The sequence below is a fragment of the Bufo bufo genome, chromosome 2 (assembly GCF_905171765.1).
Source record: "Bufo bufo chromosome 2, aBufBuf1.1, whole genome shotgun sequence".
Classification (NCBI taxonomy): domain Eukaryota; kingdom Metazoa; phylum Chordata; class Amphibia; order Anura; family Bufonidae; genus Bufo; species Bufo bufo.
Genome location: NC_053390.1, coordinates 360,787,962 through 360,812,668, shown reverse-complemented (window position 1 = coordinate 360,812,668; position 24,707 = coordinate 360,787,962). Strand labels below are relative to the sequence as shown.

Below are 24,707 nucleotides of genomic sequence, written 5' to 3'. Positions count from 1 at the left end.
TTAACCTCCCTGACGGTATTCCCGAGCGTGACTCGGGGTTAATTTTCGCTGCCAGAAGCGGTAACCCCGAGTCACGCTCGGGGTACATTGCAGAGGGAGCGGCGGGTGTCTTTACCTAATCCCGGCGATCCAGAGATGTTCCCCGCTGTGATCGCCGGTGAGAGCTCCGGCGGATGTCTCATCTCTCTTCCTGGTTTCGTCTCTGTGAGCCGCAGCGCCTCACAGAGGCGGAACTGGGCGGGAGATTCAAAAAAAAAAAAATACATTGTATAAAAGTCAAACACACACATAAAGTTAGGTGATACAGTGGAATCCTGTCAGATTACACTATCACCTCAGATTAGACAGATTTGACATCTGATCATTCTACACTGCCCTGGCTGCCCTTTTAGCTGTTTTTTCTAAGCAAAAAAATGGTACCGCTTTTTGAACAAAATTCCTGACATAATCATACCGCCAGGGAGGTTAAAAGCCCGGACAACCACTTTATAGGGGTTGTCCAGACGATACAAATCATTTACAAAAACCTCAGAATAGTGATGGAGTGTAATAGTGATTGGCTGAGCAGGCAGTTCCTGCTATTTGTGTTGAGACTGGACCAGGAAGCGGAAACCCATTAAGGATAGGTCAGATGCCTCGTCATAAATTAGGCATCCTGCAGTCCGTGCGTGTGTACTGATATCTATGCCAGCCTGTGTCATAGATGGTAAATGTGGCGGGGTCGCAGGCCCTGCTGACTCCTTGCTCGCTACTCCCCTTTTTGGGGAAAGTAGTGGGGCAGCAGATAAATACAAGTGCTGTTTAAAATGTTGCAAACATGCAGTTTGCGAGTTTTTCGCACCACAAAAGTGGCAAAACTAAATAATCTGACCCACTGTGTCCTTGACCACTAGAAACCCAAATCCGCTGTCTATCATGTCCTGTCTGTGGCAACTTGAGTTGCAATGCAACCCCATTCCCTTTAATCATGTTTCGATGTACAGTACAGTAACATTGTGACACGATTGTTGGCTTGTGACTTGTCCTGATCAAAGTCTTCGTTGTCCCAGCCTAAAGCGTACATCCCAACTTTTTGGATGGTCAAAGAGGGACACATTTGGTTCATTATGTTACAGATCCATTTATCCTGCATATTTATACACTTAATAGTTTTCTTTAATACAATAGCGCAAATATCTGAATACAGAAGTCTCTAAAATCCAAATTGCATCAAATAATAAAAAAATATACAAGGCTGGCTCTAATATACAGATAGGAACCTGACAAACACTTACTGGATCAATATAATTAGTGTAATGATGCAAATCTACACCTCAGATCAAAAAAGGGACATTTAAGGAGCAAAGGGGGACAGGGACTTGGATCAAAAGTAGGTACTGTCCCTCCAACATTTGGGAGGTCTGCTAAAGTTTCACTGATGCCAGCTTCTGACAGTAACCTTTACTGGTTTCTGTGAGTTGCAGCGCTGTCATGAAGAACCTTACAGATCGAAATACATCATCTGCATTATAAATGCTGTAAATGGTAAGTTGTGTGGACATTGCGGCAAATCTACTAATAAGAATGTAATGGCAATAGATTTACACTGGCATTCACTGTTTGTATCGCTCAAACTATCCAGATCTCCCTGTGTCCAGGGTGCTCAGTGTTAAAATGGCAGATAGTCCATAAAATAGATTTCCTTTATTTCATTCTTAAAAAATAGCAGCATAGCAATGTGGAATCAAGCAAAGCTTCGGACAACAGCCTGTTTCGCTCTACATGTGCTTCTTCCTGGTCCAGTTTAACAAAGGGGCATACTGTATTTTTCACCTTCAAAGTAGGCATATTATGTAAATCAAATGATACAAAACACACAAATTCATTTTAATTCCTGGTTGCAAGAAAAAAGGAAAATCGCCAAAGGTATTGAATACTTTTGCAAGGCACAGTACACAGTGTATCATATGATTGATCACACATTGACATCAAAGTCCCCTTGTAGGACTATTATATAATATGAATAAGAATTCAGTAAAGTTTTTTATATGAAAAAAAAAAGCCCCACTTTAAAAAGAATCCACATTTTCTCCATGAAAAAATTTAAATATAAAATCCATAACAACCAGATGTTGTTTATACCGCACGGTGAAATCCATAAAGGAAGAAAAAAATTATACCAGAATTGCTGTTTTTGTCTGCCACCCCAAAACCAATGAAAGTACCAATAAAAATGTCAAGTTTTTTTTAAACCTTGGTAACTGTACTAACTTTTTTTATTTTTCATTTTATTTTTATTTTTAAAATTTTGCATCACCAAAGCCCCTGCCCCCAAAACCCGTGAGACCCCACAATTTAGTTATCCCCTACCCTGTGCATTGGGAATAACAAAATTCTCTTTAACCTCCATGGCGGTACGATATCTTCATTCATTTTGTACCCGGAGCGGTTCAAACTTCCGGAGCTGCGGACGGAAGTTCGCACCGCGCTCCTCAAATGCGGATGCGGGCAGCACACTGTGTGCTGTCCGTATCTCCATCCCTGCACCGTTCAAATTAACTCATGGGGGTCCCGAGTGTGGCTCGGGGGTTACCGCTGCTTGCAGTGTAATGTGACCCCGAGCCACACTTTAGATTACCACTAAGGTTAATGGTTACAGGTCGCATATATAACATAACAAATGCTATATCTAATGTATGCCAAATAAAATGGGGATTGCTGTACCATGCAAAACAAGTCATAGTGAGCATTTTGGAACTCCTTAAAGGGGTTCTCCAGGAATTAAGAAAATCAAAATACTTACATATTACTTTATTATAAATATATTCCCAAATACCTTTCATTAGTTATAATGGCTTGTTTTTTCTGGGGAGCAATCTGGAGAAATAAAATGTACACACAAAACCTTTCCACGCAGGACAAGTTACTTCACCACACTGAGCTAAAGAGCTACCTCATCCCTCTTTCCTACCGGTCAGAGATTATAATCCTGAATACAGTTTAATATGATCTTCAGCTGAATCTCTGTAGGAATGGCTCTATTCCTTCACAGATTCAGTTGAAGATCATATTAACCTCTTCAGGTTGTACCGGTACGTCATGTGTATTTCCGATCGCCGCCCGGCGGGCGGTGATCGGAACAAGATGCCTGCTCAAACCATTGAGCAGGCACCTTGGCTAAATGCGCGGGGGGTCCCCGTGACTTCCCCGTGTCAGCGATCGCCGCAAACCGCAGGTCAATTCAGACCTGCGGTTTGCGGCTTTACCTGCGGTTTGCGGCTGCTGGCGGCGGTGCCATCGGGTCCCCATGCGGCTGTAGGGAGGACCCGATGGCATGGAAGGCAGCGCGATGCCTTCCGGTGACTAGCCTGTGAGATCCAGCCCCCTGGATCTCACAGGCCGGAAGCTGTATGAGTAATACACACAGTATTACTCATACAGCCAATGCATTCCAATACAGAAGTATTGGAATGCATTCTAAAAGATTAGACCCCCAAAAGTACAAGTCCCAAAGTGGGACAAAAAATAAAGTGAAAAAAAAAAGTTTAAAAAAAAAAGTTTCCCCCCCCAAAAATTAAAAGTTTCAAGTAAAAATAAACAAAAACGTCATTTTTCCCAAATAAAGTAAAAAATAGGGGGAAAAAAAAAGTATACATATTGGGTATCGCCGTGTCCGTATCGACCGGCTCTATAAAAATATCACATGACCTAACCCCTCAGATGAACACAGTAAAAAAATAAAAACTGCTAAATAAACAATTTTTTGTCACCTTACATCACAAAAAGTGTAATAGCAAGCGATCAAAAAGTCACACGCACCCCAAAATACCTTGCGGAGTCCCCCAAAGTTCAGGCTAACACCTAGCCCCGTGGCCCCTCAGCCAGCTCGGCTGAGCCTACTTGTACAGAGCCTTCCCAGGCCTCTGCTGCACACACTCTTCCTCCTCCTAACAGTCTGGACTGGGCTCTTATACCAGACTGATTGTTCCACCTGGTGCGGCCTCTGACCTGCTGATTGACAGCGAAGAAATGGAAACTCCTGCCATATCTCTCCCCTAGAAGCCGTGAGGCCTGTCACTGCCTCACAGAAGTTATTACGCGAAGTCTCGTGAGACTTCACAAAGCAATAACTTCAGCTCATTGGAGCCAATACTTTCTAATACTGTATGGAGCTCCTGCTCCGTACAGTATTAGAACAAAGTTTTAGGCGAATCTACTTCGGATGTTTCATCCGAAGTCGATTCACTCATCCCTAGTCTCTACCAGTGATCAGAAAACACTGTGCATGCCTGGCTGCCGTCCATTCATTTCTATGGGAGCACCAAAAGTAGTCAAGCTGTGGCCATGCTTGTGCCGTGCTCTTTCCTTTCATTCAAATGGGACTTTCGAAAATAGCCGAGTGTGCCGCTCAGCTATTTTCAGACCTCCCATATGAATGGAGGGCGGCCACGTATGCGCAGTGCACCCTTCAGCACTTTGCGGCCTCTGTTCTAAGTGTAGGTTACATTTGGCGCATATCTGGAGTGTATCTCCATACTAACAAACTCCTCTCTCAGATTTCTACATGTGTGAAAGGCAACAATTGGCCAAGTCCTCAACAACCTCAATAATGTGCCTGTTTTTCTGATGCTCACCAAAGGACTTTATATCAATGGAAAAAAAGAAACCTAGTGTTATCCCACACTTCTTTTTATTTTTTTTATTTTTTTTTGTTTTTACAGCTAACAGTTTTCTTTAATCTTGATTAATAGTCCTGGTAAGTATATCCGAAATAACATCTTCCTCATTGCCTCTCAATCTTAGGTGACCAACCAACTCCAATGACATTCCAGAAATTACTTCTAAGGCCTCTTGCACACGACCGTATGTATTTTGCGGTCCCCAAAAAACACGTGACATCCGTGTGCATTCTGCATTTTGCGGAATGGAAAAGCTGGCCCCCAATAGAACAGTACTATACTTGTCTGTAATGCAGACAAGAATAGGACGAGTTCTATATTTTAGCGGAATGGAAACGGAATGCACACTGAGTACCTTCAGTTTTTGTTTTTTTTGCGGATCCATTGAAATGAATGGTTCCGTATACGGTCCGCAAAAAAACGGAACGGACACAGAAAGAAAATACATTTGTGTGCAAGAGGCCTAACTGTGTTACTGATGATAGGGTAGGGTGCATTTCACATATTATGGTTGATAAGTATGATAATTAGTAGTAATTAGGGATGAGCGAACACCTGGAAGTTCGGGTTTGCCCGAACTTAGGCTCAAAGTTCGGGTTCGGGACCCAAACTTGATCCCGAACCCCAATTGAAGTCAATGGGGACTCGAACTTTGGGGCACTAAAATGCCTGTAAAATAGTCATAGTAAGGGCTAGAGGGCTGCAAAAGGAAGCAAAATGGGAGTAAGTGCAGGACAATTGCATAGAATAGAAAAAAATATAGAATTAGGAGGTCAAAGTGGAGTAGGAGGTTAAGGAGGCGGTGGATGTGGTGGTGGAGGAGGAGATAGCCAACCCTTTTTTTTTTTATATATATTTTTTTTTATAATTTTTATTTATAAATTTGGGAAGACCCCAAAACATTGCGAAAGAGAATGCAAAGAGAAAGTGCGCTGGAGTATAACAATGGTTGTGTGCGGCCTTTATACTTGTCTATTCAGTACAAGGTATGGACAAGTCCTGTGGTATCCATGCCTGGTTAATTTTAATGAACGTGAGCTTGTCCACGTTGGCTGTGGACAGACGGCTGCGCTTGTCTGTGATCATCCCCCCTGCTGTGCTAAACACACGTTTGGACAATTCACTGGCCGCAGGGCAGGTCAGCACCTCCAAGGCGTAAAGGGCAAGCTCAGGCCATGTGCCCAATTTGGAGACCCAGAAGTTGAATGGGGCAGACCCATTATTCAGTACGTGTAGGCGTGTGCACACGTACTGTTCCACCATTTTGCTGAAATGCTGCCTCCTGCTAAGACGTTCCGTATCAGTTGGTGGCGCTGGTTGTTGTGGTGTGCTAACAAAGCTTTTCCACATTTTGACCAGGCTAACCTTCTGAGGTGCTGGTGGTGCCCCAGCTGTGTTGGTGACTACTTCTTCCTCCTCCTCTGCCTTCGCCTTGTGCTTCCACTAAGCCCCCGTTGTCAGGTGTGAATGCCATCAGCAGCGTGTCTACCAGCCTGTGCTTGTACTCGTGCATCTTCCTATCACGCTCCAGTGACGGAATTAGGGATGGCACGTTGTCCTTGTAGCGGGGATTCAGCAGGGTGACCACCCAGTAATCAGCACTGGTAAGAATGTGGGCAACTCTGCGGTCGTTGCGCAGGCACTGCAGCATGTAGTCACTCATGTGTGCCAGGCTGCCCAGAAGCAACAACAAGCTGTCCTCTGTGGGAGGTGTATTGTCTGTGTCCTCTGTATCCCCACAGCCATGCTCCAGTGATGCCCATGAGCTGCTTTGGGTGCCACCCTGCTGTGAACACTGTTTCTCCTCCTCATCATCCTCCAGAACTGTGCCCTGGCTGGACAGTTGTGTACCTGGCCTCTGTTGGTGCAGGAACCCACCCTCTGAGCCACTTGTGAATGATGGGCCTGATAACCCTGGAAATTATCCCTCTTCCTCCTGTGCCACATCCTCTTCCATCATTGCCCGAAGTGTTTTTTCAAGGAGACATAGAAGTGGGATAGTAACGCTGAGGACGGCGTCATTGGCACTGGCCATGTTGGTTGAGTACTCGAAACAGCGCAACATGGCACACACGTTCGCATGGAGGCCCACTCGTCGGTGGTGAAGTGGTGCTGCAGCTGAAACTTCACTATCACTTGCTGCTGCTGCTCGCACAGTCTCTACAGCATGTGCAAGATGGAGTTCTACCTTGTGGGTACGTCGCATATGAGGTGGTGCGCGGGAAGGCCGAAGTTACGCTGCAGCACAGACAGGCGAGCAGCAGCAGGGTGAGAACGCTGAAAGCGCGCACAGATGGCCCTCACTTTTTGCAGCAGCTCTGACATCGGGTAATTTTTCAGGAACGTCTGCACCACCAAATTCAGCACATGCGCCAGGCAAGGGATGTGCGTCAAACCAGCTAGGCCCAGAGCTACTACGAGATTTTGCCTGTTATCGCACACCACCAGGCCAGGCTTGAGGCTCAGTGGCACCAACCACTGTTCCATGCCCATCCACAGCTCCTGCGCGGTGTGGATGAGTTTCAAAACAGCCTGCTGTCGTTTCTCCCTGGCTGTGCTGAAGTTGGTGGTGAAGGTGTTACGCTGACCGGATGAGTAGGTGGTAGAGGAGGAAGCGGAGTAGGAGGCAAAGAGAAACGTTCTGCAATCCTCGGTGCCAGAAGGACATGCGCCAAACTGCTATCCGCCTCAGGCCCAGCCACCACTGCATTTACGCAGTGTGTAGTTACGGAGATAGACCGTCCCTGCCCGTGCTTACTGGTCCACGCATTGGTGGTTATGTGGATCTTGCCACAGATGGCGTTGTGCAGTGCACACCTACTTTTGTCCGCCACTTGAACCACGTACTGTGGGACAGCCACCGCCATAAGGTTTTTATTTCAAAGGCCAGGAATTTTGAAATGCTGGCATTCAGGATTGGGGGTAGGTAGGGGGTACTTCCTCTTTCTCTCCAGTGTTTGGGAGATGGACAGCTGAATGCTTCCATGGGACAGTGTGGAGATGCATGGTGACGGAGGTGGTGGCGTTGCTGCCACATCCTCTGTTTGCGAGCTGGCAGGTTCCACTGTCACTCCAGAGGGGGAGGAAGATGCCGAGACTGCAGCAGAAGAGGAAGCAGGAGGAGCCAGAGACCTTTCTTGGTTTTTGAGGTGTTTACTCCACTGCAGCTCGTGCTTTGCATTTAGATGCCTGGTCATGCAGGTGGTGCTCAGGTTTAGAACATTTATTAAACATCCAGCACAAATGGATATATAATTATATTGGGTTCAATGTAGAAATCGAAAGTCCAGCTGAAGTGTAACCCTAAATTATAAATAATCTTTAATAGTATTACCAAGACAAACATAGGTCCTAAAATGTCCAAACCTGGGCGTGTCCACCAAAAAAGCCTAGTGGGGAGTAGATAACCCTAATGATGGTCCTAAGCCTAGGCCCTGTGCCCAGGGGCGAATCCTGAAGGTGGAGACCCCCTGTCCTCGAACCTAACTGGCAACTCCTAGTTATCCCTACTGGGGAAGGGCAGATAACCAAGGGATGATTGGTGGACAGGTCAGGTATGGACAGAAAAGGATACAAAAATTATGCACCTTGTATACAACCCTATTGGAAAAAATATCCAAAAGGTACACGGTGCAAGAGACTACATGACACTCAGTTAACGACACCTGAAAAAATAGCACAGACGTATCTGTGTAAACCCCAACGCGTTTCCCCCACTGTGTGGGATCATCAGGGGGTAAATGAGTTGTTCTAGATAATGCTTATAGATACATGTCTGATTGTAAGAAGTCCACGTTTGGACATCATCGATGCAACCATGGGACATAGAGGGTGTCAACTGACGGTCAAATGAGAGTTTCAAGTGACGGACAAAAATTAAAAGATTGGACCAGATGATAATGCGAGAAGCGTAGGGAGGCACAGATGGACAGCAGCAGTCTAAGGAAGCCTGTGGGCAAAAGAGAAACATCCAATTGTATATAGCTGTAAATAGGTGCCTAGAGCCAAACACCCAGATACATAATAGTGAGGGACCATCACCTGTCAGACGCCGGCAGATGGTCGGCACGTGCATCTACCTTGCCGCACCTCATGATGGAAGCCATACGACCCTCATGCTAAACAGAATCCGGGTTACCTTTGGACTACCAAGTCCTGTTAAGTCTGCGCCACTCTTATACATACCCCCTCCCTGCATCTGCTATAACCACACAGATGGGCTGTGAGCGGGGGTTTATTGTCTACCTTGCACCCCTGTCCCCTGATGAGTTATGGGGTCCGCTATAGGTAGTCGCCTTTATTCCCTTACTGCAGGATATATATAGTAGGATATACTCTCTAACGAAACGCGTAGGGACTCTGAGCATATCTGCATACTTGTTTTCACCTCCATCTTAATAGTGTACCCTGGTCCGCAAGCCCCACTGGGCCATCCCCTGTCCTCACAGGGCCAACTAGGGTTATCTATTTTAGGGTTAGGTTCCGGCAGCCGCACCGCGTTCCTCAGTGGAACGCACGTGCACCTTAGGAACGCAGCGCGCCTGCCTACTACGTCTTTGGCCGTGCCTCATACAGGTCGCAGCATCCAATTGGCTGCTCTATAGTTTACAACGGAATGTCCTGACGTCACCTCCGGGATTTGGATACCGGAAGTGACTCGGGTGGCGTGCGTTCCACGGTGGAACGCACGTGCACCTGAGGAACGCGGTGCGGCTGCCACCTCCGGGGATTTATTCAATCAGCACCTTTGTTGGGGAGGCGATACACTATTTAAGGGGAGGGTCTTTAGAGGCTCAATGTTGGACCCTGGGAGAGGCTGCATCCAGCATGGGAGGTTAAGCGCCCTGGCAACATCCATAGTAAGTAACTAAAGTCTCTATATGTCCCTCTGTGTAGGGGGCTATTGTGTTTATGGGGCACTCATATCCATTTACTTACTTCGAGGACAGGGGGTCTCCACCTTCAGGATTCGCCCCTGGGCACAGGGCCTAGGCTTAGGACCATCATTAGGGTTATCTACTCCCCACTAGGCTTTTTTGGTGGACACGCCCAGGTTTGGACATTTTAGGACCTATGTTTGTCTTGGTAATACTAAGATTATTTTACTAATAATAAGATTATTTATAATTTAGGGTTACACTTCAGCTGGACTTTCGTTTTAGAACATTTATGCCTCGCTTCAGGCTCTGATTGCACAGCGTGCAAACCACTCGTGTCTTGTCGTCAGCACATTGTCTGTAGAACTGCCACGCCAGGGAACTCCTTGGAGCTAGCTTTGGTGTGCTCAGTCCATGGGTGCGGTGGGCAGTAACAGGCTACTGGCTAGGGGACGGCCACTCTGCTTTTGCACCCTGCTCCCTTTTTTGCTGTGCGGCTGGCTCTGTGTTACCACCACCTTTTCCTCCAAACTGCACACGTCACTCACATGCCCTCGATTCCATGTGGGGTCTAGGACCTCATCATTCTCCACATCATCTTCCACCCACTCTTCACCCCTGCCCTCCTTGCCGGTCTGCACACTGCAGAAAGCCGCAGCAGTTGGCACCTGTGTGTTGTCATCATCAGAGACATGCTGCGGTGGTCCTCCCATGTCCACATCCTGAAACACAAGTGGTTGGGCATCGGTGCACTCAATCTCTTCCACTTCTGGGGCAGGGCTATGTGGATGGCCCACAGAAACCCTGCCAGCATAGTCATCAAAAAGCATAAGAGACTGCTGCATGACTTGGGGCTCAGACTTTCTTGGCTGATTTGCAAGGGGGTGAGGGACTGGATGGGAGACAATGTGAAGGCACTGTCAGCCACCCAATTTACTACCACTTCTACTTGTTTTGGCCTCACCATTCATACACCGGTATTTGGGCCTACAAAATAACGCTGAACGTTCTGTCGCCTACGTGCACCTGAGAAAGGTGTTTTATTTGGGCGTGTAGCTGGGACAGATCGACCATGTCCTCTCATTGCAACAGGAGCTCCACCAGGGCCACGTCCCTTATTTAATGCTCTCCTCATTCTTTGAGGTCACCCACCGAACTAACAGACAGATTAACTATATTAATTTCCCTGTCACATATGCAATGCAGGTGTACCTCACACAAAAAATGGGTATATGTCACCCACCGAACTAACAGACGAATTAACTATATTTACAAGGCATGGCTGTGATGGCTTCTAAGTACCCACAGCTTAAAAGCTTGTTGATTGGCTGCCCTGCAGCCTTTCAACAAGCTTTATTAAATGCCCAAACTTTTCCGGCAAAGTTCGGATCGGGTACCCAAAATGGTAAAGTTTACAGTTCGGGTTCGCTCAACACTAGTAGTAATTGGTTTTCTAAAGACACTGGTGGTCAACCACTGGCCATATGTAATTTTCCCATTCACCTCATCAGCACCAAGATTGGTTTTGAATTGCTCTTTATATTGGATTGACGTTTGTAAATCATAAAGCTTTGTGGTGGTACTTGTGTGGTGGTACTTATTGGGTTTATGTATTGCATACTTTGGATTCATATATGATTGATTAGTGTTATGGATTTATCAGATATGTAGTCCCATATATATATAATATGGGGGCATATTTTTGTTTGGTATTTACTTCAATTGGAACTGTATATATCCTGAGTTTATAAACTAGCAAGTTCTAATCAGTGGCCCTGACCTCCCCTTATATTGCCTGAATTACAGAGTGGAACAGTAGAGCAAGAAGGAACCAGGCATGTGTGAAGAAAGGTACAGTAGGTAAGCTCATTCATATCCTATGTGAGCCCCTTCAATGTAGTATAGTACCTGCTTGGGAGAAAAGACTTGTCCTGGGTAAAATCGCTAGGTTCGTGCCTACACTCCATGATAGATCCAGCTAGTCAATAGTCATTGTAGTTATGTCAATGGCCAACTCGATACTGCAAGGGTCAAACCCACCCATGTTATGGGCCGTCTTTATGGACTGCACGTCATGTCACAGAGGCAGGGGGCCTTTAAAAGGGGTCATTACCTGTAACGTTCTACATTTTTAAACCAGCACCTGGATCTGAATACTTCTGTAATTGCATGCAATTAAAAAAATTGTATAGCTAGTGAGTGTCAACTACCACCAGCCATATGTTCTGTTAGAAGCTGTGGCAGTAACAGGGACAAATACTAACCCTCCAGCTGACGAGACAGAGGAGGATGCAGTAGAAACCCTAATGGAGGAATTTTTTGACTGTCCCATTTCATCCCAGTTTAAACCAAGGTCTACATACTACCCAATAGAAAATAGGGGACCCCACCTCTAAACATTCTACAACATGACCTAAAAACCCTAGTCGGTCCTGGCCAGGCAGAGATAAAACCAAAACGCAATCTCACTGGAGCACAAATGAGCGCCATCTCCTCCCTAAAATCCAATAAGGAAATAGTTATTAAGAATGCGGATAAGGGTGGTGGTGTGGGGGGGGGGGGGGGGTTGTCATTCTGGACTCAAATGCCTACAACAACGAGGCCCTGAGCATCCTGTCAGATGAGAATTACTATACCAAACTCTCAAGTGACTCAGATGATGACTTTAAGAAGACCCTAGCTTTACTTATAGACAGAGGGTTTGCTGAAAAAATACTTACAAAAAAAGAAACTCAATTCCTCAAAACAGAATTCCCCTCACTCCGTATTTTTTATTTTTTTTTACCTAAGATGCACAAAACCTCGATCAATCCCGCTGGCCGCCCGATCATTTCGGGGGTTGACTCACTGACTTCGAACCTATCTGCGTATGTAGATCAGACTTTACAGAGATATGTCAAACACCTTCCATCTTACTTGAGGGATTCCAGTCATCTGATCGCACTCCTCCGAGATATCAACTGGGAACCAGGGATACTTTGGGTTACGCTAACCTGTTCATGGGGGCCTTTGAATGTAGGGAGGGTCTTCTAGATCATGATGAAATCATTTTTTACAAAAGATATATTGACATCTTCATCTGGAGGGGTAGCCCTCCACCCTGTCCGCACGTATCCATAAACTAAATCAGAATGATTGGAACCTATCATTCACTGCCCATTCGGACCCAAATTCTATAGTCTTATTCGATCTCCACCTTCATGCCCAAGAAGGCAAAATCATAACAAGCACGCATTTTAAAGAAGTGGATGCGAACAGTTACTTGGATTTCAGTAGCTGTCATTTCCACAAATGAAAGAAGAACATTCCCTACGGACAAATGAAACGGGTCCGTAGGAACTGCTCGGACAACAAGGTCCTAGCTACAACTGGGCGAAGCTGGCCCCCCTTCAATCGGCACAAACAAAAACTCCAGTGTGTTTCTTTAGTGCTTCGTTTGTGCTGTTTTGTGCCGCAAAAATTAACATTTGTGCTGCTTTTATTTTAAAGTTACTAACCATTTATTGAAAGGTCACCAAAGGTCACCCAGCCCCCCCACCACAGCCAAAAGACACAAAACTGAGCTGGTTGGTTAGTGCTACGTTTGTGCTGGTTTGTGCCATTTAAATCTACATTCTACCTCCTTTCGTTTTTTGAGTTATTAACCATTTATTGAAAGGTCACCAAAGGTCACCCAGCCCCCCCACCACAGCCAAAAGACACGAAACCGGGCTGGTTGGTTAGTGCTACGTTTGTGCTGATTTGTGCCATTTAAATCTACATTCTACCTCCTTTCGTTTTCGAGTTATTAACCATTTATTGAAAGGTCACCAAAGGTCACCCAGCCCCCCACCACAGCCAAAAGACACGAAACTGGGCTGGTTGGTTAGTTCTACGTTTGTGCTGATTTGTGCCATTTAAATCTACATTTTACCTCCTTTTGTTTTCGAGTTATTAACCATTTATTGAAAGGTCACCCAGCCAACCACCACAGCAAAAAGACACGAAACTGGGCTGGTTGGTTAGTGCTACGTTTGTGCTGCTTTTATTTGTAAAATAATAACAACAGTTTTTTTTTTTAAGATGATGACATCACCGGCCCGGTTTCGTGTCTTTTGGCTGTGGTGGGGGGCTGGGTGACCTTTGGTGACCTTTCAATAAATGGTTAATAACTCAAACGAAAGGAGGTAGAACGTAGATTTAAATGGCACAAACCAGCGCTGTTTCATGTCTTTTGGCTGTGGTGGGGGGCTGGGTGACCTTTTGGTGACCTTTTAATAAATGGTTAATAACTTTAAAATAAAAGCAGCACAAATGTAAATTTTTGCGGCACAAAACAGCAAACACGTATGCACTAAAGAAACACACTGGAGTTTTTGTTTGTGCCGATTGAAGGGGGGCCAGCTTCGCCCAGCTCCTAGCCAAACAACTAACAGTACTACAGAAGAGATTTAGAGATAAGGGGTACACTAAAGACCTAATACGAGACTCTAGATCTCGTATTCTGAAAAAGAGTCAGGATGATTGTTTTAAACCCCGGTCAACCATCCCTAAAATAGAACCACCAGATGTACAGTACAATTTCTTCACTAGGTACAACTATCTCCATAACTCTATCAAACTGATTCTTCAGAAACATTGGTCAATCCTTCATCAAGATCCAGTCATTGGTAAAACACTCCCCAGCAAACCCAGCATTACCTATAGATGGGTCCACACCTTGAAAAATATATTAGCACCCTCCTGCCCTAAACTCACGGGCCGTAATCTGGGTTCCTCTAATGGTGATCCTAGGGATTCATTCCGGCGTGGTTCCAGACGTTGCATATGTTGTCTCAGTATCTCGGACCATGTAGATACAGTGATTGTTTCCAACATGGGTGAATCCATCCCACTTAAACACAACATGAATTGCAACTCCAGGTATGTTGTCTATATTTTGGAGTGCCCCTGTGGGTTACAATATATTGGCTGTACTACCCAAACAGTGAGGGAGAGAGTTAACTAACATCGTTCCAACATCCAGTGAGAATATTTGAAACATGGAGTGTCAAAGCATTTTTCCGAGGTACATGGGGGCAACTTCTTGGGTCTTAAACGGACTCCCCTAGATTCAGTTCCCCAATCCAATTCCCAGTTTTGTAAAATAGAAATGTACTAGATCTATAGGTTCAACACCCTTGCCCCATTTGGCCTGAATGAAACTTTGGAATATAGTCACTATTAAATGAAGAAGAAATAAAATTCCTTTCCCAACCAGACATCTAGTTACACAGTACCATCAGCCAGATGGAAGAGACATGTGTTATTGACTCTATAGACCCAATAATATACTAATCCAATAATTCACCATCACATTTCCCTTGCCATTATCCACATGATCAATATCATGCTAATTACACAACTTAATTCCTTCACTATCATTCCCAATATGATTTTATCATTATAAAAAGGAAGGGAATGGTAAAGAAGAAGGGGGAAATGGAGGGAAACGTAGGAGAAAGAAAGGGGATGTAAGAAGGGGTAACCAGCACTGACATGACCCCCCCCCCCCTCATACCGCTATACATTCCTATTTTAGGCTACTTTCACACTCCGTCATGGACGACCATCTGCATCCGTTACAAACGGATCCGTTCTGATTATCTTTAACATAGCCAAGATGGATCCGTCTTGAACACCATTGAAAGTCAATGGAGGACGGATCCTTTTTCTATTGTGTCAGTGAAAACGGATCCGTCCCCATTGACTTACATTGTGTGCCAGGACGGATCCGTTTGGCTCAGTTTCGTCAGACGGACAATAAAACGCTGAAAGCAGCGTTTTGGTGTTCGTCTCCAAAGAGGAATGGAGACTCAACTGATGCAAACTGATGCATTCTGAGCGGATCCTTTTCCATTTAGAATGCATCAGGGCAAAACTGATCCGTTTTGGACCGCTTGTGAGAGCACAAACGGAAAGCCAAAACGCGAGTGTGAAAGTAGACTTAGGGTGGGTTCACACTAGCGCTAGGGATTCCGTTATGGCTTTCCGTTATAACATGGTTATAACGGAAAATAACGAAATCCATAAGACGGAAGGACGGATCCATTATGCTGCCCATAGACTTGTATTATGACAGAATGCAAAATGGAAGCCTTTAAAAGGCATTCCGTTTTGCTTTCCGTCTTAATAGAAGTCTGTGGGGAAGCATAACGGATCCGTCTGGTTTCCATTATGCAGAACGGAGAAAAAAGTCCTGTCGACAGGACTTTGTTTTTCGTCTTGCATAACAGGACCCAGACGGATCCGTTATGATTCCCCATAGACTTCTATTAAGACGGATCAAAACGGAATGCCTCTAAAGGCTTCCATCTTATGGATTCCGTTATTTTTCGTTATAGCCATTTTATAACGGAAAGATATAATGGAATCCAGAACGCAGATGTGAACCCACCCTTAGTCTGTTCCTTCAATGGGTTTTAACTACACTGCTCAAAAAAATAAAGGGAACACAAAAATAACACATCCTAGATCTGAGTTAATTAAATATTCTTCTGAAATACTTTGTTCTTTACATAGTTGAATGTGCTGACAACAAAATCACACAAAAATAAAAAAATGGAAATCAAATTTTTCAACCCATAGGGGTCTGGATTTGGAGTCACACTCAAAATTAAAGTGGAAAAACACACTACAGGTTGATCCAACTTTGATGTAATGTCCTTAAAACAAGTCAAAATGAGGCTGAGTAGTGTGTGTGGCCTCCACGTGCCTGTATGACCTCCCTACAACGCCTGTGCATGCTCCTGATGAGGTGGCGGACGGTCTCCTGAGGGATCTCCTCCCAGACCTGGACTAAAGCATCTGCCAACTCCTGGACAGTCTGTGGTGCAACGTGACGTTGGTGGATAGAGCGAGACATGATGTCCCAGATGTGCTCAATTGGATTCGGGTCTGGGGAACGGGCGGGCCAGTCCATAGCATCAATGCCTTCGTCTTGCAGGAACTGCTGCCACATGAGGTCTAGCATTGTCTTGCATTAGGAGGAACCCAGGGCCAACCGCACCAGCATATGGTCTCACAAGGGGTCTGAGGATCTCATCTCGGTACCTAATGGCAGTCAGGCTACCTCTGGCGAGCACATGGAGGGCTGTGCGGCCCTCCAAAGAAATGCCACCCGTACACCATTACTGACCCAATGCCAAACCGGTCATGCTGGAGAATGTTGCAGGCAGCAGAACGTTCTCCACGGTGTCTCCAGACTCTGTCACGTCTGTCACATGTGCTCAGTGTGAACCTGCTTTTATCTGTGAAGAGCACAGGGCGCCAATGGCGAATTTGACAATCTTGGTGTTCTCTGGCAAATGCCAAACATCCTGCACAGTGTTGGGCTGTAAGCACAACCCCCACCTGTGGACGTCGGGCCCTCATATCACCCTCATGGAGTCTGTTTCTGACCGTTTGAGCAGACACATGCACATTTGTGGCCTGCTGGAGGTCATTTTGCAGGGCTCTGGCAGTGCTCCTCCTGTTCCTCCTTGCACAAAGGCGGAGGTAGCAGTCCTGCTGCTGGGTTGTTGCCCTCCTCCACGTCTCCTGATGTACTGGCCTGTCTCCTGGTAGCGCCTCCATGCTCTGGACACTACGCTGACAGACACAGCAAACCTTCTTGCCACAGCTCGCATTGATGTGCCATCCTGGATAAGCTGCACTACCTGAGCCACTTGTATGGGTTCAAGTCCGTCTCATGTTACCACTAGAGTGAAATCACCGCCAGCATTCAAAAGTGACCAAAACATCAGCCAGGAAGCATAGGAAATGAGAAGCGGTCTGTGGTCACCACCTGCAGAACCACTCCTTTATTGGGGGTGTCTTGCTAATTGCCTATAATTTCCACCTGTTGTCTATCCCATTTGCACAACAGCATGTGAAATTGATTGTCACTCAGTGTTGCTTTCTAAGTGGACAGTTTGATTTCACAGAAGTGTGATTGACTTGGTTACATTGTGTTGTTTAAGTGTTCCCTTTATTTTTTGAGCAGTGTGCATATAGGGTTAAAGGGTTTCTATCACTTCGTTTCACCTATTTAGCTTTCAGACACTAGCGATCCGCTAGCGTCTGCTTTATCTAACCATCCTAATATAAGAGCTTATTGTCCTGCCGTTTAGCTAAAAAAATAACTTATATAGATATGCAAATGAGCCTCTAGGTGCTATGGGGGCGTGATTAGCACCTAGAGGCTCAGTCTACCTTAACAAACTGCCGCCGCCCAGCGCGTCCCTCCAGCCCGCCCATCTCCTCCGGAATGCGATGCTCCTCGTATTCGGCGCATGCGCAGTGAATGTCTGATCGCTTCCCTGCTCAGACATCTCCACTGCGCCTGCGCCGATGACGTCATAGTGCTCCGAGGAACAGGCGCAGTGGAGATGTCTGAGCAGGGAAGCGATCAGACATTCACTGCGCATGCGCAGAACAGAGACGCGCACGGAGAGGATCGCTTCAGCTGGAGATGGGCGGGCTGGAGGGACGCGCTGGGCGGCGGCAGTTTGTTAAGGTAGACGGAGCCTCTAGGTGCTAATGACGCCCCCATAGCACCTAGAGGCTCATTTGCATATCTATATAAGTTATTTTTTTAGCTAAACGGCAGGACAATAAGCTCTTATATTAGGATGGTTAGATAAAGCAGACACTAGCGGATCGCTAGTGTCTGAAAGCTAAATAGGTGAAACGAAGTGATAGAAACCCTTTAAAGCCAATAACCCTCTATTTATTTATTGATTTGAACAAGTACATACATATATTTTTTGATCTTTGTATTAAATTTTGATTGTCATGTTCGCCGTTCTTCTGATCTTTCATACCTCTGGGTAGAACCCTCCTCGTTTCCTATTGTGGAACGCGGAAACTCGCAACATTCTAATAGCAATCTCTATGTATTTCATTCTAAACCTCCAGCAGTCAATGTGATTGACTGTAAAATGTGCATACTTTACTTATACTTACCGTATATACTGTGTATTTATACTTACATATTTTTAGATCTATATTTACATTTGTATGTTATTCCATCTTTTAATCTGATTGTAAAACACATTTTTATCTTTAAAATGTATTAGCTATAGTGATAGCTTGGGCAGGGGTGGATTGGCCATAGATCTTAAAGGGAAATTGCCCAGGGGGCTGCCTAGGCTCTCCTCACAGCCGGCCAGTGGAAGTTTTTGAGGATGAATTTTGTGCTGCTGGCAGTATTTTGTGATGAACTGTGGTATTTGGCTCTGTTGAGGTGGTATAATGTGCAACAATATAGTATTGCTGACCCTGCCTTCCATCAATTTGGATACAACTACAAAAAGGGGCCACTTTTCATATTTTTTCCAGGGCCACTTTAAGTTCCCAGTCCGCCCCTGAGCTTGGGGCCATGAATGATTCCAGTACTATTGCGGCCTGGGCCCTGATTGGTTCCAGCTTTTTCCTGTCCATGATGCATTTGATCAGTGGAGCGCATACCTGGCTTTCAGCACCACATGACTGGAACCTGGGGCAGGGCAGTTCCAGCAGTATCCCGGCCGCCGGTCTCACGTGACCGGAAGTAAACCAACGAAGCGCTTCTCCAAGCCCCAGCACCACATATTATTTTCCCATATTTTATTGGATCTTATATTTGATATTTACCACATTCAATCACCCCAATAATCTATTGGCATATTTTAAATATATTTGACTGAATGAGCTTTCCTCGGGTGGAACGCACTTCCTGTCGAAAACAAACTCGTTATTTTCCGTTAGTCCCTTGGTCTTATATCCTGTCAATTAATACTTCTTCTGTATGGTCTGCTTCGAGGGGCACTATATATACTTTTTGTCCCTCAGCATACATGGAGGTGGATGGTTGGAATCGCGGTCTCTCAAACTCAGTGCGAGACATATCTTTCTCTCCCCCCCACCTTTCATTGTGGATACCGGGTTCATGCCCTTCTTCTGGTCATATTTTCACTAAATGACCAATAGGGACGCCCTTCGTACTGTGCCATACTATATACATTGTTACTTGTTCTATGGCACACAAATGCGGCGGCTAGGAACTGTTCTTTCCATCTGTTAGTGTTTACCAGGCTTCAGATGCTTTACAGGTTTCGCCGCCACATTTTGCGCATGCGCGGTCGACAGTCTCACGATCACGTGACCGCGAAAGCGCTGTCGCTACCTCTGACGTCAGCAGTCGGCGCCCCGGTCATGTGACACGGAAGTCACTGCTGGTATGCGTTCCACCCCCCTTGCTATACACTGGGGCTGTTTTTTTCCCCATGCGCGGTCACGTGACACTGTACTTTTTGATCAAGTGACCGCAATGGCGCCGTCGAGGAATGCGTTTCACCTGGCCCCTCTGCCTATTTAATGGGACTGCACGGCCACAGAGGCCGCTGGTCTTTCCATCTTGCAAGGATGGATTTGTAGGGTGGACTAGGCCAAGTAGGGTTTTATTAGGGTCAGCGCATACACCATACCATCACCCACTACAACCCTTTATTTGGCTCCATTTACCCGCTAGTGTGATATCCTTAGCACTCCTTTGGGATCCCGTTACTCCCTATTTCAGGCCAATAGTTTAGTGCTCTTTTCTGTGCTATGCACTGTGTGGGCACTTCCTCCACTTGATGGTCCTATTGAAGACTTATATGGTCTCAAATCCATGACCATATGAGCTTCTATACCACCACTTCTTACAATGTTTGTTTGTCTGTAGGGGCCTTTTTACCCTTATATTTATTAAAAGTGAAGTTTTATTTAGTCACTGCCCCCTCTAATACTTAATTTTTCAGCCTTGGAGTAACATTCAGGAAAGGCTTTACCTGCCTATCCTGATTGACCTTCCTTATTGATTATTATATAATTTTTTTTTTAAGCCAGACCCCAGAAGTCTCCGGGTGTCACACTATATATATCTTTTGCAAAATTTAATTTCTATCAGTGCATTTTTCACAGCATTTTTGAAAATTTGAGTGTGGCAGCACCCTAGGCATGGTGACTGCAATGAAATTCACTCAGCAAGGTCCAATATTAGATCTCCGTATCCTTGCTGATGTCATCACAATCAACTCGTAAATCTCTTCTACATCAAGTGCAAAGTTTTCATAAGGATATATCCAAGAACCAAGTATTCAGACTTTTTTTTTTATTCTGTCCTCAGGCTCAGGTTCGAACTGGCCCACAGGGAAACAGGTGAATCCTGCTGGTGGACCCCCGTGAAAGATGGGTCCCCCACCCTCTGGCACAGTAGAGAGTGTAACTGCACCACATGTAGATACGCAGCATACAGCACCTCTCTCAACCTATGTTCAGCTAAAAACTGGATAGATTATTTCACAAACTACTGTTTATTACTATACAGTAGATGCATCAGGAGTCTGAGATGACTTCAAGGTACAGAGGCAGGCCAGCCATTTTCTTTCCCTAGGGACCCACTTTCTTGAAGTCAATGCAGGAAACCCCATAATCATCTTGAGGGCCTTACTGCTGCTGCGCGGTCTTATTTGCTGGTGGGCCCTAGGCAACCCAATCCGACACTGCTCAGGCCCATCATTTATGAACCAAGATATTACATACCATTGACCGCAAAAACTTCACACAATTGCCAATGTTTCTGCCACTATGTACGTTTTATTTAAAAAATGTACTTAATTTTATAAGACACAACATATCGTGCCTATACCCCATTAATAAATCTGATTATTTGACCAATAGATCCAGAACTAGGATTGTGTCATTTTACAAGTCAAAGATTTTTTTAAATTTTATTTATTATTATATATACACCTTTTGTTAAGTGAGGTTTAGCTGATCTGTTTCCACCAAAATACACGTGGGGATGTTTGCTAGTGTTCTTATGGGGTGTAAGGTGGTGGCTCAGTTTCTCCAGCAATCTTCTCATATGCAGGGGGGGCTCCAGGTACCTACCATAAAAAAAAAAAAAAGTTTAACTAATTTAAATATTCATTATATTCAAGACTTTGTGGCTGGAGACCAACTACATACACAATGCATATGGAATTAAAAATAAATAGAAATGTAACCTATATTACTTATAGTAAAAACAGAATAAGGGTCCATTCACACGTCCGTAAGTGTTTTGCGGATCCGCAAAACACGGACACCTGCAATTTGCGGACCGCACATCACAGACATAATAGAAAATGCTTTTTCTGGTCCTCAATTGCGGACAAGGATAGGACATGTTCTATTTTTTTTTTCAGGAACGGAATTGCGTATTCCAAAAAAGGATGCGGATCCCGAAAATGCGGATGCATTCCAGCCCCATTGAAAGTGAATGGGTCCGCAAATTGCGGAACTAATGCAGACCCAAATTACGGACGTGTGAATGGACCTTAAGGGTCATAACACCACAAAATTTGTGTGCATTTTCCAGTATTAGAAAAAAATAAAAATAAAAGACTATGCTTAAAGAGTAACTAAAAACTTTTTAAAATTCTTTTAAAACGGTCCCCAAATCATTTTTGTTCTATACTTCATTATGCAGTTCTATCATCTGAAAAAGGACGCAAAGTCCTGGATTGTACCATTTCCTAAAATCAGCATGCTGGTACAGCGCTGTACATTTTACTGTCTGCTATGGAGAACGCTGCAGATCGTTGTCCTGCCTGTTCTCCCTTCAAGAGAATTCTGCCATAGCAGTGTACCCATGTGCTCTGCCAGGATTTAGCTGAGCGGGCGTCTGCCTGTACCCACTCCACTCGGCTCAAGGGTCTCTATAGCACATTGGTATAGGAGCCTTGAGCTGAGTCCTGTGCAGCGTTCTCCATGGCAACCAGTAAACCGTACACCAGTACTGTACCAGAATGAGGTTTTAAAAAGCGGTACAATCAAGGACTTTGGGTCCTTTTGAAGATAGAAAAAAAAAAAGCATAATTACCGTAATTAAGTATATTACAAAAATGATTTGGGGGCCATCTAGAACTATTTAAAAGAAAATTGAAAAAAATAAAAATAAAATTATATACACATACACCTGACACTAGGCTAGCAGATTTTTCATATCTTTCTTTTACTAAAACCCACATGCTACTGTATAGTGTTTTGTATGACATTAAGATTGCATTGTGTGAATATACCCTTATAGTAGAGCTTCAGGGATAGTACACAAATGGTGTTTTTGGGGCGTATAAAAAAAAAAAAAAATTACCACATTGTTCAAAGTGTTGTAATCCTGTAAAGGCACTTTACATTCTCCATTTTCCCGAGATGAACCCATCATAGATCTGATTGCAGTTGGACTGAAGTGGCGGCTCTAAATAAAAGGTGAGGGGGTGTCACATCATTTGAAATATTCATGTAACATAGTGGTACATGCAGTTGTCAGGATACAATAGGGGAGTTTTAGCAAAGGTAGTGCAGAGGAAAACTGGCTTAGTTGCCCATAGCAACCATATTGATCCTTTAATTTTCTAAAGGAGCTCATAAAAATAAAAAGGTAGAATTTGATTGGTTGCTATGAGTAACTAAGCCAGTTGTCCTCTGCACCACTTTTGATAAATCTCTCCCATTGTTCATGGAAATAGTAACGTATATAGAAAGAAAAAGAAAAGAAGGAGGAAAAAAAAAAAAAAAATAAAAAGGAGCTTCATCTGATTTTCTCTATTCTAGTTCAAATTAACTGGGGAACATATGGTCACAGTTACCAAAGGGGACCACTATTTTGGGCATAGTATACCAATGTCAATATTTGCAGATTATTCTAAACTCTGCAAGGAAAGTCAGAGGGCATAATGTAAGGTTACACACTTGGGCCAAGGAACAAATTCTACAGTTATGCACTGAAAGGTACAACAACTGCCATTGAAAGTTACTTGGACAGATACTTAAATTTATCTGTCACCAAACACATGGAATATAGTGTACATTTTTGGGCACTGGTGTATAAGGATATAGCTGAAGTAGATAAGGTGCATAGGAGGGCAAAATTCTATGGCTAAAAGGCCCCCATAGCCTTTTCGGTAGAGCCTGGCAACACGCGAATGTACAGGTGAAACTCGAAAAATTAGAATATCGTGCAAAGTTCATATATTTCAGTAATGCAACTTAAAGGTGAAACTAACATATGAGATAGACTCATTACATGCAAAGTGAGATTTAAAGCCTTTATTTGTTATAATTTGGATGATTATGGCTTAGTTTATGAAACCCCCAAAGTCACAATTTTGAGGTACCCTTAGCTCAGGGGGTATGGATTAATTAGCTGACTAGAGTGTGACACTTTGAGCCTAGAATATTTGACCTTTTCACAAAATTCTAATTTTAAGCTGCATTAATGCAAATCCTTTTAATTTGCATTTCTGAAATAAATGGACTTTTGCACGATATTCTAATTTTTCGAGTTTCACCTGTATATGGGTATCTCCAATCTCTTTCCTGACAGATGTCAGAAAAGGATTAGGTGCTTCAAGTGTCAATGCCTGATCCTTTTGTTATCCTAGGACAGGCATGCTCAACCTGCGGCCCAGCTGTTGCAAAACTACAACTCCCAGCATGCCCGAACAGCCTACAGCTATAAGCCTACAGCAGGGCATTGTGGGAGTTGTAGTTTTACAACAGCTGGAGGGCCACAGGTTGAGCATGGCTGTCCTATGAGATAAGCCGCCAGATGTGTTCGGAAGCTACATTCCCCTCTCTTCCCTGTGTGTATATGTATAAGGGAGTATGGAGAAATAGCAGTCGGCCAAACAAGCATTCAGCAGACAGCTATTGAAGGCATGTAGGCACATTTAGGCCTCTTTCAGACGGGCGTTACGGGAACACCCGCGATTTTTCTGCGCGAGTGCAAAACATTGTAATGCGTTTTGCACTCGCGTGAGAAAAATCATGCATGTTTGGTACCCAAACCCGAACTTCTTCACAGAAGTTCGGGCTTGGGATCGGTGTTCTGTAGATTGTATTATTTTCCCTTATAACATGGTTATAAAGGGAAAATAATAGCATTCTGAATACAGAATGCATAGTAAAATAGCGCTGGAGGGGTTAAAAAAAATAAAATAAATTTAACTCACCTTAATCCACTTGCTCGCGCAGCCTGGCATCTCCTTCTGTCTCCTTTGCTGAACAGGACCTGTGGGTGACGTCACTCCGGTCATCACATGATCCGACGGATCATGTGACATCACCACAGGTCCTGTTCAGCAAAGGAGACAGAAGGAGATGC

At 44.5% G+C, this 24,707-nt stretch overlaps 1 protein-coding gene across 1 annotated transcript in view; it reads right to left on the bottom strand.

Annotated features, from left to right (window-relative positions):
* Positions 1-21,136: 21,136 nt before the first annotated feature.
* The window catches only part of MLANA (melan-A), a 31,504-nt gene continuing 27,933 nt past the window's right edge, over positions 21,137-24,707 (bottom strand). Inside the window, exons 4-5 of the mRNA XM_040420327.1 lie at positions 22,695-22,799; positions 21,137-21,447 (exon numbers count right to left, since the gene is read on the bottom strand). Of these exons, the coding sequence (XP_040276261.1) occupies positions 21,379-21,447; positions 22,695-22,799 (174 nt within the window). The 3' untranslated portion in view covers positions 21,137-21,378. The remainder of the gene's footprint in view (positions 21,448-22,694; positions 22,800-24,707) is intronic.